Source organism: Chrysochloris asiatica, unplaced genomic scaffold (assembly GCF_000296735.1).
Source record: "Chrysochloris asiatica unplaced genomic scaffold, ChrAsi1.0 scaffold00110, whole genome shotgun sequence".
NCBI classification, from domain to species: Eukaryota; Metazoa; Chordata; class Mammalia; order Afrosoricida; family Chrysochloridae; genus Chrysochloris; species Chrysochloris asiatica.
Window position 1 is genome coordinate 5693285 of NW_006408628.1, and position 13379 is coordinate 5706663.

General features: G+C 46.8%; 1 protein-coding gene across 1 annotated transcript in view; it reads left to right on the forward strand.

The window, feature by feature from the left end:
- IGFBP2 (insulin-like growth factor binding protein 2, 36kDa) overlaps window positions 1-11480 on the forward strand; it is a 26827-nt gene extending 15347 nt beyond the window's left edge. The window contains exons 2-4 of the mRNA XM_006867859.1: window positions 8699-8928; window positions 9538-9678; window positions 11325-11480. Coding sequence (XP_006867921.1) covers window positions 8699-8928; window positions 9538-9678; window positions 11325-11480 — 527 coding nt within the window. The remainder of the gene's footprint in view (window positions 1-8698; window positions 8929-9537; window positions 9679-11324) is intronic.
- The last annotated feature ends 1899 nt before the right edge of the window (window positions 11481-13379 follow it).

The following is a 13379-nucleotide window of genomic DNA, read 5'->3' on the forward strand; positions in this document are numbered from 1 at the left end:
ACCACCACCACCAGGCTTCCAAAGACATCCCAAGTTTACTGATAGCCCTGTTTGATATGGGGAAAGGAGGGCAAAATATGCCTTTTTAAAAGAGAAATTATTTAAAATGCAGAAATTAAGAATAATGTAGTAACACCAGTCTACCATCCAGAACTGAGAGTGGTTTCTATTTTGTTATATTTGCTTCCAATATCTATCTATCTATCTATCTGTCTATCTGTCTATCTATCTATCTATCTATCTATCTATCTATCTATCTATCTATCACCCGCAGCTCTTTGGAAACCCTATACAGAGTTGCTATAGGCCGAAACCGACTCCATGGCATGTAACAACAACAAATACATACTCGTATCTTAAAAAAAAAAAAAAAAATCAAGTGTCCCTCCCATCCTTTTCCCCAGTACACATTGTTTAGTGTGGATCTTTCTTGCCTAAACAAATTTGCATGGTTGTATATGATTTTAAAATCAGAAAAAAAATCAAAGCCAGTTGCCATTCAGTTGATTTCAACTGGAAACCCCAATGTATCTGAGTAGACTGTGCTCCATAGGTTGTCAGGGACTGATTTTTCAGAAGTGGATCACCAGTCTTTCTTCCGAGGAACCTCTGGGTGCCACCTCTAGGTAGACTTGATTCTCTTACCTTTCCAGTGGCAGTCCAGTGCGTTAGCTGTTTGCACCACCTGGGGACTCCATGTACATGATGCTGTTGGTGGTGGCGGTGTGCTTGGAGTCAGTTCCGATTTATAGTGAACCTGCATTGAATTCTGAGGCGGCTGTAAATCTGTATGAGAATAGAAAGCCTCCTCTTTCTCAGAACGCCTGGTAATTTCAAACTGTTGACCTTGAGGTTAGCAGCCCGACTCATAACCACTCTGCTATCAGAGCGCCTTATGTACTTTCTAGGTGACCATTATCTATCTGTTCTTTGAAAGTCAACTGAAAATATATGCAAAAGGTTTCATTCCACAACTTTTTGTTTAGGTTTTTGAGGTCTCCTACTGGAGAGCACGATGGCTCTGTAGGATAAGCGCTGGACTGCAAACCACAAGGTTGGCAGTTTGAGCCCACTAGCTGCTCCTCAGGGGAAAGATAAGACTTTCTGCTCCTGCAAAGATTTACAGCCTTGGAAACCCTATACAGGGTCACCATAGGTTGGAATGGACTTGATGGTATTGACAACAACAATTGCTGATATACACAAGTCAAAGATTCCTTTTAACTGCAGTCTGATATCCTGTAATATCAGATTGCTCTGATTTTTTTGGGTTGCTAGTAGTTTTTTTGCAACCATAGACAATGCTGTAATTTTTTGTGCGTGTGTCCTGTGCATATATATGGGTCAAATATGTACTTCCTGTTCCCATAGCGCCTGGTCCAAATTCACATCCAAGCACCTTCTGTACCCACTTGAACCTCCAACAGCTTGTCATTTTGCTAGATTTTCAGATGGCTTTTCAGTTGAACTAGAGGCGAGATGTAGGGACCCAGGGGAAGTAGTGAAAGCTGTTAGTGCTGTTGGCCTTCTTGAGATCAACCTGTCCTGGCTTTTCAAGGACAGCTTGGCATGGCTCTCAGAGCCCTAGAGGACCTTGATTGAATGTGAACATGTTTTTGTTTTCTCAAACTGTCTGCCTCAGCCCTGACCCTCCCCAGGTCTTTGCGATCCCAGGAATGACCCTGGTGTTTAAAAAGAGACCACATAGGCAGGGAGGTTCCAGAGAGGCTGTACTGGTTCTGCTCACACAGGGGGAGCCTGAGATTAAATGACACGGCGAGCCTGGCCAAGAAGGACCCCTCTGCATGCATCTAAAAGAGCATGCGAGTCTGTTTATGAACCTACGAGTCTGTGGGTAGAAAGAGCTTACAGAACTGGGTCTTTGCAAAATGTGGACGTGAGACCAGATCTCTTGGAAAGAAACGGTATTTTTCTTCCACTGCCAAGTTCATCAGGAAACTCTGGCAGGAGAGAGAGAACCGCAGAAAGGAAAGGGGGCCCTGGAAATGCTGGAGTTTGAAGGGAGTTGTTAAAAACACTCCTTTGCTTTCAATGGCTTTGATCTTTATGGAAGTGGATTACCAGGTCCTTCTTCTGAGGCACCTTTGGGTGGCTTCACAACTGTCAACCTTTTGGTTAGGTCAGTGCAGAATGCTTAACTGTTTTACACCTCCCAGCAAGCTCTTCAGATGATTTCTAGTGAGCAGCTAGTGGTCTCGTCTAACACCCTGATTTACGTTAAATACCTTGCCCACATCACTCAGAAGCTCAAGGATGGAGGTAAAGTCAGAGTTGGAACCTCAGTCCTTTGTCTGCCAGGCCAGCACTCCTCCACGCTTTAAACCCAAGAACCTTGTTCCTATGTAAATCTAAAAGGATTCAAGATGGCTTGGAGCAGAGGGGATTAATTGGCCAGGTAACGGATTTCCTTGCCCGTTTTCACAAGCTGTACATCCTATAGGGAGTCCATTACTGTCTAATGGTGGTGGCTTTGTGGGCTGTGGTGGCTCATAGTATGATTTTTCGCCTTCGATGCCAGAGACCTGGGTTTGACTCTTGTCCAATGCACCTCAAGTGCAGCTACCACACACTTGTAGGTGTTTCCATGTGTTTCCATGATGCTCAACAGGTTTCATTGGTGCTTCCAGATTCCCATGGACCATAAAGCATGGCCGATCACAGCAGTTTGGGCTGCCTGGTGATCACCAGGATGGCACATCTGGGCCTAGCAGCGTGTTGGTCCATTGTGCTTGGGGGTCGCAGACTCCACGACAGGCAACAGCAACCACAAAAAGGGTGGTGGTCCCCCTGTTGGACACTTCATTCAGCAGGGCACATGGAACTCTTCCGCACTGCAAGGTGGTAGGCCCGTGGTAACCACGGTGCATGGAGGAGACCCCAAGATGAGAAAGAGAAAGCCCAGGTCCTGCTCTTGTGTGATACTAGAACCTGGGTGATTTGTGAATCTAGAACACTCTGAGGAGGATGTTTGCAGTCATTTCTTACCAGAAGGGGGAGTTCAGAGTAAGGGGACCATCTTCTTTTGTTTGAAAAACTATGCTGAGGAGCCAAAAGGAAACTTCTTCTGGAACCTGGTGGCATGGAGGGATGCCAGACCAGGCTTGGGTGACTTCTTTGCGGGGATCAGGGCTCAGAGGGTGGGGAAAAATGAGAGGAGTGCTCAGAATGAAGGTGGATGTCAACAGTGAGTGCATGGACCAACTGGGAGACTGTTATGTGGTTGGAATGTGCCCTGGGTGACTACACTGCAGCCGAAGTCCCTGTACCCCAACCTGAGGGTTCACTATCCACTGCTGCCTCTGACCTTTGGAAAACAAAAAAAGACGGGAAGATACACAAACGCTATCTCTCACCCATAGAGGCAACAGGCATCCAGTTAAACTTTTACCCCAAAGTAACAAATAGACCTCCTTACCATCCATTGTCTAACTGGGGCGTCCCCTCCCCTGTTACCTGCTGGCACTGGCATTGTCTGACTTGGCAGTTCTAGTCTGTGGGTGGGCCACGTGCAGAGTGGGCACATGCTAGATCATTTGACCACAGCTGACCTCCAAAGGAACTGACTTTGCATTCTCTAACATTACATAGCTGTTCCCTGGGAGCTTCACCTCCCCTTACGTGCACACAGTCGGCAGTTAGGACCACCAGCCTTCTCCTCACTACCTACTCAGTTCATTGTCCTTAAAGACTTCAGGCCAGGGTGGTTTTGGCTTTGTGCAAACTTGAGTTCTGGATCATTTTTCTAGTATAGCCAACAGACTTTTCTTCATATCTCTGTCGTCCAGTTGTCTAATCTGGAGCATAGGATGCCTCAGAGTTGCCTGCTATTTTATCTCATGGTTTGTAGGGAAAAGAAAGCTAAGAATTATTGTGAATATATTAGAAGTTTCTGAAGAAGGTAGTCTATGAATTTCCTAGAACCAACCTCCCTCGCTTCCTTCTAAATGTAGTTGTTATTGTTAAGTGCTGTCAAGTTGGTTCTGACTCGTAGTGATCTTTGTATAGGGGTTCCGAGGCTTAAATCTTCATGGGAGCAGAAAGTCTCATCTTTTTCCTATTTAAATGTAGTAAACAAAGTTAATATAGTTCCCAATAACTATGTTTCCCAATGACTTCCATCAAATGGTAAGAGAGCTATGTATAATGCATAGTTGTATGGAGTATTTATATAATCAACAAAATCAAGCTTTAGAAGAAATATGTGAGTAGTGTATAATCCCGTGTATTTGGCCTCTCATGGATTAAACATTACTTTCTGTGTAAGTTGTATGCCTTTCATTTCCTCATTTGTCTGCACTTGTCTTCTAAAACTTGGTTTTTCCTTCACTGAGTTTGAGCCATAGGAATACTGCATCACATTGAAGTAGTAGACTTCATTTTAGCAGGATTATTAACTTTCCTATTTGTGGCACTGTAGGATAAGCACTAGACTGCAAATCACAAGGTCCATGGTTCAAATCCACCAGCTGCTCCTTGGAAACCCCATACAGAGCCATTACGAGTCAAAGCCAACTCCAAGGCACTTCACAATAAATAAAAAAAAATTCAGACTTGAGAAATTAATACTCAGAAAGGTTAAAGGGTTTGATCCAAACATGCAGTCCTTTCAGATCTCCTCCCAGTCAACGATTTCCTTTCCCTTCCTGGGAATTCACAATATGGAGCTAGCCTTTGGCTTGATTCCTGAAGCCTGTTCCAGAAGAGAAATGGATGTCGATGCTCCACCTCCTTGAAAAAGGGTGTGTGCCAGTAAACCAGGCCCATGGATTTCCTCAGTTTACCACTGGCAGTGGTAGGATTAATAAAGGAATGAAATACTCTTGAATCCAGGTAGTCTCTGTGAAGGTGGACAAAACTGACCTTCACCTCAGAGAGGTTGGGGCATCTTGGAATAGGAAACTAACTCTTTCCTCTTTGGAAACAAAAAACCTGCTCATTTGACCTCCATCTCCTGGGAGCCAGAGTTATGAATTCAATAAGACTTTTGTGGGTTCTTGGTACTTTCGTATTCATGAGCCTTTTCTTTCATAAAAATACACAACTGCATCGATGTAAAGACAAGTGTTTTGTGTTAATATTGCATTGTGGTTAGGTGCTTACAGGCATTTAGTGGGTCGAAAGGCCAGAGATGCTGCTAAACATCCTACAATGTATAAGACAGCACCCCCACTACAAATTAGCCAACCCAAAATGTCGCTAGTGCTAAGGTTGAGAGAGCCTGCTCCAAAAGGTTAAGGTGAGTGGAACCTTCTCAGATAGGTTGAAACCTGGGTCACCTTTCTCGTCTTTAACCAGAGAATGTGTAATTATAGCCACAGTGGAGGCAGACTTAGTCCAAACTTCAGGGCAGGCAGACAAGCTTCAGGGCAGGCAGATAAGTGAGCTTTGAGAGTCTGACAGACTTCCTGTCTGCAGACAGATGGTCCCAGATCCTTGGGGCATTCCATCTTCTGTACTGTGTGAGTGAAACACGGGGTCTCAGGAACTGTAGAGTAGCAATTCTAAGGGCTCCAGGAATGCTTCTTGCTTCTGGCCTAAAGCCAGATGGGCCTGGCGCACTGAGAGTGGAGGGCCGGAGGTCCTGTCCAAGGGCGGTCACAGGGAGAAAGGGAGTTGAGTGTGGATCCCTGGATGGTCTCAATTTGTCTTTACCAGTTTGATCCAGGGTAGTTTGAAGAGTTTTTCCTCTACAGCCTGATGCAACAGGGAAAGAACAGGCCTTCCTAGCTCTCTTGCTTGTCTTCTCTGCTCTGTGCTCCTTGAACAAGTTAGTAACTACAGGGACAAGCCGGGGGAAGGGGGAGCTTGGGACTGCCCACCACAGGTCTAGGTGCACAGAGACCTATTAGGGATGGGACACAGTAACAGATGGAGCTGACTGGAGATGGAGGAGGTGAGAATGTGAGTGAGTCTCCCCTCTGCTTGTCAACATCTGCATTATGCTTTGAAGGTTAGTTTGAAGGAAATGGAGGATTATCTGCACCTGATCTCTCCTGTTTGCTTGGGCTTATCTCAGAGTTTCCCAAGCCCTTCCCTCTCATGCCCCTGTCCTCCACCTCTGGTGTCCATCTGAAGAGAGAATGGGGGATCTCTGTGAGGGCCCCAGCTGCCTGACTCTGTCCCAGCGGGTGGTCCCATGAAGCAGCAGGGTAGGGGGTGACTCAGATCCCAATTCCAGGGAAAGTTGGCAGGCAGCTGAGCATAGAGAGTGCAGAATCTTTCTCGTGGGGTGCCTGGGTGTCTGCTACACTCAGCGTGCACAGGAAGAGGGAAGAGAGATTGAACCAAGGGAACAGGACCACCACTCAACCTGGAAGCAAACCATCCAAATCTGTGGTGGCCATGGGGTTGCTGAGCTCAGGCAAGAATCCATCTGTGCTTGACCACATTTGGTGGTGTAAATGTATAATGTACCCCATTGATGGCTGAGAAACTGAAAGTTCAAGCCCATCTAGAGGCACCTCAGAAGGGCCTAGTGATCTCCTTTGGATAAATGAGTCACTGAAAACCCTTTGGAACACCGTTCTGTTCTGGTGCTCGTGACGCTGCCCAACCACGGCAAAGTGTTGGTTTTCGGTGTTTGTTATACTGTGGTGTGAAGTCCTGGTGTGGTGCTGTAGGATAAGCACTGGACTGCAAGGTTGGTTTGAACCACAAGGTTGGTGGTTCAAATCCACTAGCTGCTCCTTGGAAACCCTATACAAGGTAGCTGTGAGTCAGAACCAGCTCAACAGCACTTAGCAGCAACAACATATTTATGGCGAAATCTAGATTGCCACTAGGCCCTGGGGCAATAGCCATTCTCTGTTCTAGCTAGTGAGAACCAACCGCTTGCCATTAGAGCCCAGCGGGAAGGGATGGAATGGGGGCAATTGTTAACTGAAGCCTCCCTGGTGTCCCATCAGTCCCAGGCAGAGCGCTGGACGCTCTGTGAGAGCAAGTGTTGCTATATAGCTCCAGGACTCAGTGCATCCTGGCATAGAAGAGGTGCCCCTTCTCATAGCTAGCCAGCGAGTGGACACTACAGCTTACAAGCACCTTGAGGTGGGCATCATAGCCCCTGTTTTATTGCCATGGGCTTTTGCATTCACTATACTGTCTCTGAAATCTGAAGGGTCAGCAAAATATGAGGCCCCTTCCCTTCCCTCAAGCTTTTGTGTAGAAACATTTTTAAAGCCATTCTTCTGTGTTATTGGAACTGTAAGCTCTTGAAGGTGCATCAAAGGGAAGACAACATGCACAAGATTTGTTTAAAAGCATACCCTCCATACCTACCCAGAGCTTGTTGGCACCTGCAGGGAACTGCTTTGGGCTCTGCTGTATCTACAAAGGGAGGGGGCTGGGTTGAGATTCACTGTCCTTCTAGAACTTGCTGAGACTTGTCTCCCTGGAAACTCTAGGATGTGACAACTCCACCATAGCATTCTGTCCCGCTGACTGGGCATGTCTCAGCCCAAAGTGAGACCAGGGCAGCTGGGGCTACCTCAGGGTCTTCACCAAGGCTGCACATACAACAGGAATCTTTTCCTTGTGTTGACTTACTTGTGGTTTAAGAAAGACTAAAGAGACTTAAAGGACTGCTGATGGTGTAGTAGATTACGAGCGTTTAACGGCAACGTCAGTAGTTTGAATCTATCAGTTACTTTGTGGGAAAAGATGAGGCTTTCTGCTCCTCTAAAGCCTGACAGCCTCAGAACCCCTGTACAAGGTGGCTGTGAGTCAGAGCTGACTTGGTGACATACCACCACCAAAGAGACTTAGGAGTCACTCACTGGGTGTTGCAAACCGTTAACATGCTTGGCTGCGAAACCAAAGGTTGGAGGTTTGAGCCCACCCACAGGCCCCCTGGAAGAGTGGCCTTATGGTCTACTTCTGAAACACAGCCGTGAAACCCTACGGAGCACATTCCTACTCTGACACATAATGGGGCCACCGTGAGTCAGAGCAGACTCCGGGGTAGTTGATTTAAGGAGATTTAATGGATGTTTGTGGGACAAATATCTGAGACTTAGGCCCCATGATAACAAAGTTGAGGTGGTCCAAGTTCTTGATTTTGGGGTGCTTGGTGTAATGAGATGTAAACAAGTCCAGTCAATGCAGACATGCTATAGCAGCCATTGGAGCAAAGCACTGTGGGGACTCTGGAGGCTGCTGGGATGGCAGGTGAAGAGCAGGAAGGCAATGCAGCAGAGCATGCTGGAAGCTGGGTGGCAACATGGCTTCCATTTCTCCCCACCAGATGTGCACGACTCAGTGATCTCTGCAGCAGCGTGCAACTTACTTGCACCTTCTTAGACCATAAATGATGACGAACTTAAAGTGGGGTTAGGGGATTCTGGGAGATCATTCTAGAGAAAAATGGTAGACCTCTAAATGGACTGAGTCCCATTGCTCCTCTGCTGTGCTTTGGCTCCAAGGTTGACAAGGATAGAGTGGGTGTTTGAGCCATTCTTTTGGCATCAAGAGTCTAGGTTTAAATCCTGGATTTAGCAGATCTGTGACTTAGCCTGTGAGCATCAGTGTCTCTTATCTGTAAAAACTGGGGGAGGGAGCTGATAGTACTCACTGAAGAATTCATGGGAAATTTGAAAGAGGTAACCTACGGGTCACAGTAAGGCTCATTCGGGTCAGACAGCAGCTGGAACCTGGACCTCCCTTCTTCCCTTCTTCTTTACAGACAATGATGATGAGCACTCTGAGGGAGACCTGGTTGAGAACCATGTAGACGGGACCATGAACATGCTGGTCGTTGGAGGCACTGCTAACCGGAAGCCCCTCAAGTCAGGCATGAAGGAGCTGGCTGTGTTCCGGGAGAAGGTGACCGAGCAGCACCGGCAAATGGGCAAAGGTAGCAAGCATCACGTTGGCCTGGAGGAGCCCAAGAAGCTGCGGCCACCACCTGCCAGGGTCAGTAGGACAGGACTGGCTGGAGGGGTTGGGAAAAAGTGGAAAGGGGGGTTCCCAGCTGGAGGAAGGCATTTCAGTAAGATCTATATCCTGTGTTACTTAGAGTCAAAGAAAGCACTTTAGTCCCAGCTCTGACACCAACATATTCTTTGACTTTTAGTTCATTCGCTTAGCTTCTGAGACCTCAGTATCTCAGGCTGTTTGACTCTGGACCACAGACAAAATGGGTCCCGTACATGCAGATGGATTCACTTAGACTTGCTCACTCATAATAGGATTAACTCCACACACTCACTACTCACTGTCTGCTGTCTTGGGTCTTGGCACTAGCTGGGTTTATGGAAAAGAAGGGAGGTCTGGGGTCTAGATACTTGGAGAGAGAACCACTTGAATTCAGTATTTACAAGTAAACCCCATTTGACCCATCAGAGCCTTTGCCACAAAGCCAGAAGGGGAGGAAAGCTCCAATCCTTCTGACAGCGTTTGATAGTCTAGTCACTGGGCAAGTCCTGGGACAACCAACTTTTCCTAGGGTGGAGAGTCTTCTTGAGGTTGTGCCAGTGTTCTGATGCCCATCATTCTCACTGACCACCGCTGTGTCCCCTGCAGACTCCCTGCCAGCAGGAGCTGGACCAAGTCTTGGAGCGGATCTCCACCATGCGCCTGCCCGATGAGAGAGGTCCGCTGGAACACCTCTACTCCTTGCACATCCCCAACTGCAACAAACATGGCCTATACAACCTCAAACAGGCAAGTGGAGTCCCTTCTTCCCACCTCACCCATTGAAGGTTGGACAGTTATGTAGGAATCCTTGGGGTGCAGATTGCCAGGCAGGGAGGCTGGAGCTCTAGCTCTGGCCAAGGTGGGTCCCAGCTGACCCCACTTATCCAGCTACCCTTGGTATCAGGGTGCAGAGGGAGCCTGCTGGAGAAGAGAAGTGGGCTTAAACCAGGCTTAAACCTTTTATCTGCCAAAATTTATAAAATCATACATTGCCCATACCAAATATCAACTTAAAAATTTGCCTGTTGAATTTAGTCAAACATTTAATTAACTCACTCCTAATATGATGGAGTCCTGGTGTGGCGCTGTGGGTTAATGTGCCAGACTGCAAAGCTGTTCGAACTGCAAGGTCGGTGGTTCAAGCTCACCAGCTGCTCCTTGGAAACCCTATACAAGGTCGCTAAGTGTTGCAACCGACTCGATGGCACTTAACAACAACAACAACAACAATATGATGGAGTCCTGGTGTGGCATTGTGTGTTAATGCAATGCGCTAGACTTCGAAGTTGGTTTCAACTTCAAGGTCGGCAGTTCAAGCTCACCAACTGCTCCTTGAAAACCCTATATAGACTCGCAATGAGTTGGAACTGATTCCATAGCACTTAACAACAGCAACATGATGGCTGGATCTGCGGTTGCCTTGATAGGGCCAGACCCCGAGGGGCAGATGTTCCCCACTCTGGTTAAACCAAAGCTTCTCAAATTTGATTGAGGATTAGTCACCTGAAGGTGACTCTGGAGTCCCACTCCTAGAGATTTATAGTAGGTCTGGGCTTGGATGGAGGAAGCTACGTTTCCCACAAGCTCCCAGGGAATGCTGATGGAGCACACTTTGGGAAGCCCTGATTGAAGCCATCGACAAGAGTTGCTTCTCTGGTTTTCAAGTATCTCAACAATGGTGATTGTTCAGTGCTTTCCAGTCATAGGGACATTGTACAGGGTTTCCAAGGAGCAGTTGATGAGTTTGAACCACCGACTTTGTTGTTCAAACTGACCTTGTGGTCCAGTGCTTTTCCTTCAGCGTCACACCAGGATTCCCCAATGTTGTTAAGTGCTGTCGGGTCGGGTCCGACTCATAGTGACCCCGTATAGGGTTTCCAAGAAGTGACTGGTGAGTTGGACCATCAACCTTGTGGGTCAAACTGACTTCGTAGTCCAGCACATTAACAAACAGTGCCACACCAGGACTCAATAGTCAAAAAAGTCTTTTGCTAATCACTGTGGTCCTTGGGCCCTATCAGCCTTGTGTTGAGTTGTTAACAATTCAGAGTTTGGAGCTGCTGGGATTCGGAATGAAAACCTGCATTTTAAAACCCTCCTGTTTTAGAAACCCTATGCGAGCTGAGCAAGCTGTCTGTCTGATGCTCCAGACCCATCTACCATAGGGAGGGAGAGACGGAGGGAGGGAGGGAAGAAGGAAGGAAGGAAAGGAGGAAGTAAGAGAGGGAGGGAGGAAGGAAAGGAGGAAGTAAGAGAGGGAGGGAGGAAGGGAAGGAGGAAGGAAAGGAGGAAGTAAGAGAGGGAGGGAGGAAGGAAAGAAGGAAGGAAGGGAGGGAGTGAGGAAGGAAAGCTGGGGGCTACGTGAAGCTTCACTTTGTCTTCTCTCTCTTCAGTGCAAGATGTCTCTGAATGGACAGCGTGGAGAATGCTGGTGTGTGAACCCCAACACCGGGAAGGTGATCCAGGGTGCCCCCACCATTCGGGGCGACCCCGAGTGCCATCTCTTTTACAACGAGCAGCAGGAGGCCCTTGGGGCCCAGGCTCAGTGAAGGCAGTAATCCCCAGTCAGCCGGTGCTTGGCACCCCCCTTCCCCAAAACACCCACAAGAAAGGAGAGTGCTGGGTGGTGGGTGGGGAGGATCCTCCAGGAGTTTTAACACATGTATTTATATTTGGAAAGAGACCAGCACCGAGCTAGATGCCCACCCTGGCCTCCCCCTCTCCAGCTGGAGATGCTCCCCCTCTCCTTTCCCAACTCTCCTCTGGTGAGGAAGGGGGTGGTGGTTATGAGGGAGCTGGGATAAAATTTGAGGGAGGGGGAAGAAATTTTTATTTTTGAACCCCTGTGTCTCTATTAAAGGAAGGAAAAATAAAGTGTGTGTGTTCTGCCTGAGTCTTTGGGGCCTCCCTGCCCATCCTCCACATCTTCTCCGTGTGCTGCTCGCCTGGATTTGAAAGAGACCAGACAGTCTCCATGCACACATTTTGCCCTAACTTCTGTGCTAGCCTTCCCTGGTCTCCTGTCTCCTCTTCATAACATGGAGTACAAAAGGTGGGGCAGGAGGTAGGGGCTTCTCTTCCCAGGAGTAAAGTTGGTAAATTCTCAATCCACAACTCACCCCAGACGCTGTCCTAGGAGTCTGGGTGTCCCAGGCTGGACACAGCTGAGGCATCTACCTCCCCTACAGCCCTGCCTGGCAGGTTAAAGGGAACAGATGGTCTTGGGATGTGGGGAGGAAGGAAGGAGGAGCGAATGGTTGCTTATCTACCTCTCTCACATACAAGGAATAAGAGGAAAGTGAAAATTGCAGAATAGAAATTGTCTGCTGCCCCCCACCCCAAAATATAGGAGACAGCTCTCTTCCCAGCTGAGACATTTCAACTCCCTTCCAAGGGGATCATTGTATTCACAAAGGTGTTAGAGAATTCAGACCCTAATGTAAACTGGTGTTAACAAAGGTCTGAATCTCAAAGGAGTTGACAGGTAAGGTTTATTTTGAGCTGTTGTTCTATATGCATATAAAAACATCCTGCAAATGGCTCCAAGTAGGTTTAAGAGCCCAGAAGAAGAGGGGCTCAACCTCCACTGATTGACTCCTGCACCCCCATTTTATACTCAGATCAACTGAAAAACTGTTTCCAGGTGGCCTCTGTTGTTACATGCCCTTGAGTCAGTTCCAGTTCCTGGCCACCCTGTACAGGGTTTCCAAGGAGCGGCTGGTAAGTTTGAACCGCCGACTTCTTGGTTCAAAATGACCTTGTGGTCTAGTGCTTATCCTAAAGCACCACACTATCTTTTGAAATTAAAAATTTTTTTAATATTTAAAATATTTTTATTAGCTTTTTCTAATTTCTAATTTAATTAGCTTTTTCTAATTTCTTACATTTTTGTTTCACATATAAGGTAGGATACAACAGATGTAAATAATTGTTGGTTTGTACACATTTCAATAGAACATAATGCATATTCTTGATACAAAAACAGTGCTGTATTCTCTAAAAGCAGATACTGAGAAAGATAAAAGTTAGCTAACACCATTTGATTGGTCACTTGAGCATTTAGAGAGGAAAAATTACATGCAACTTTTTAGGAAGCTAAATACTGCTGAAGTTGTTTAAAATTCCAGAGGAAATAGTTAATGAACGTGCAAATGTTGATTACAATTTTATAGAAATCCACAGAAATAAGGGTCTTCCTTTGTGTAAGAATTCAATAATCTTCATATTATAGGGGAAAAAAAGAGACTTAATCCCTCATATTTCTTGGTTAACAATTGTTGTTGTTAAGTGCCATCGAGTTGATTCCGACCCATACCAACACTGTATAGGGTTTCCAAGAAGTGACTGCTGAGCTTGGACCATCAACCTTGTGGGTCAAACTGACTTCGTAGTCCAGCACATTAACAAACAGTGCCACACCAGGACTCAATAGTCAAAAAAGTCTTTTG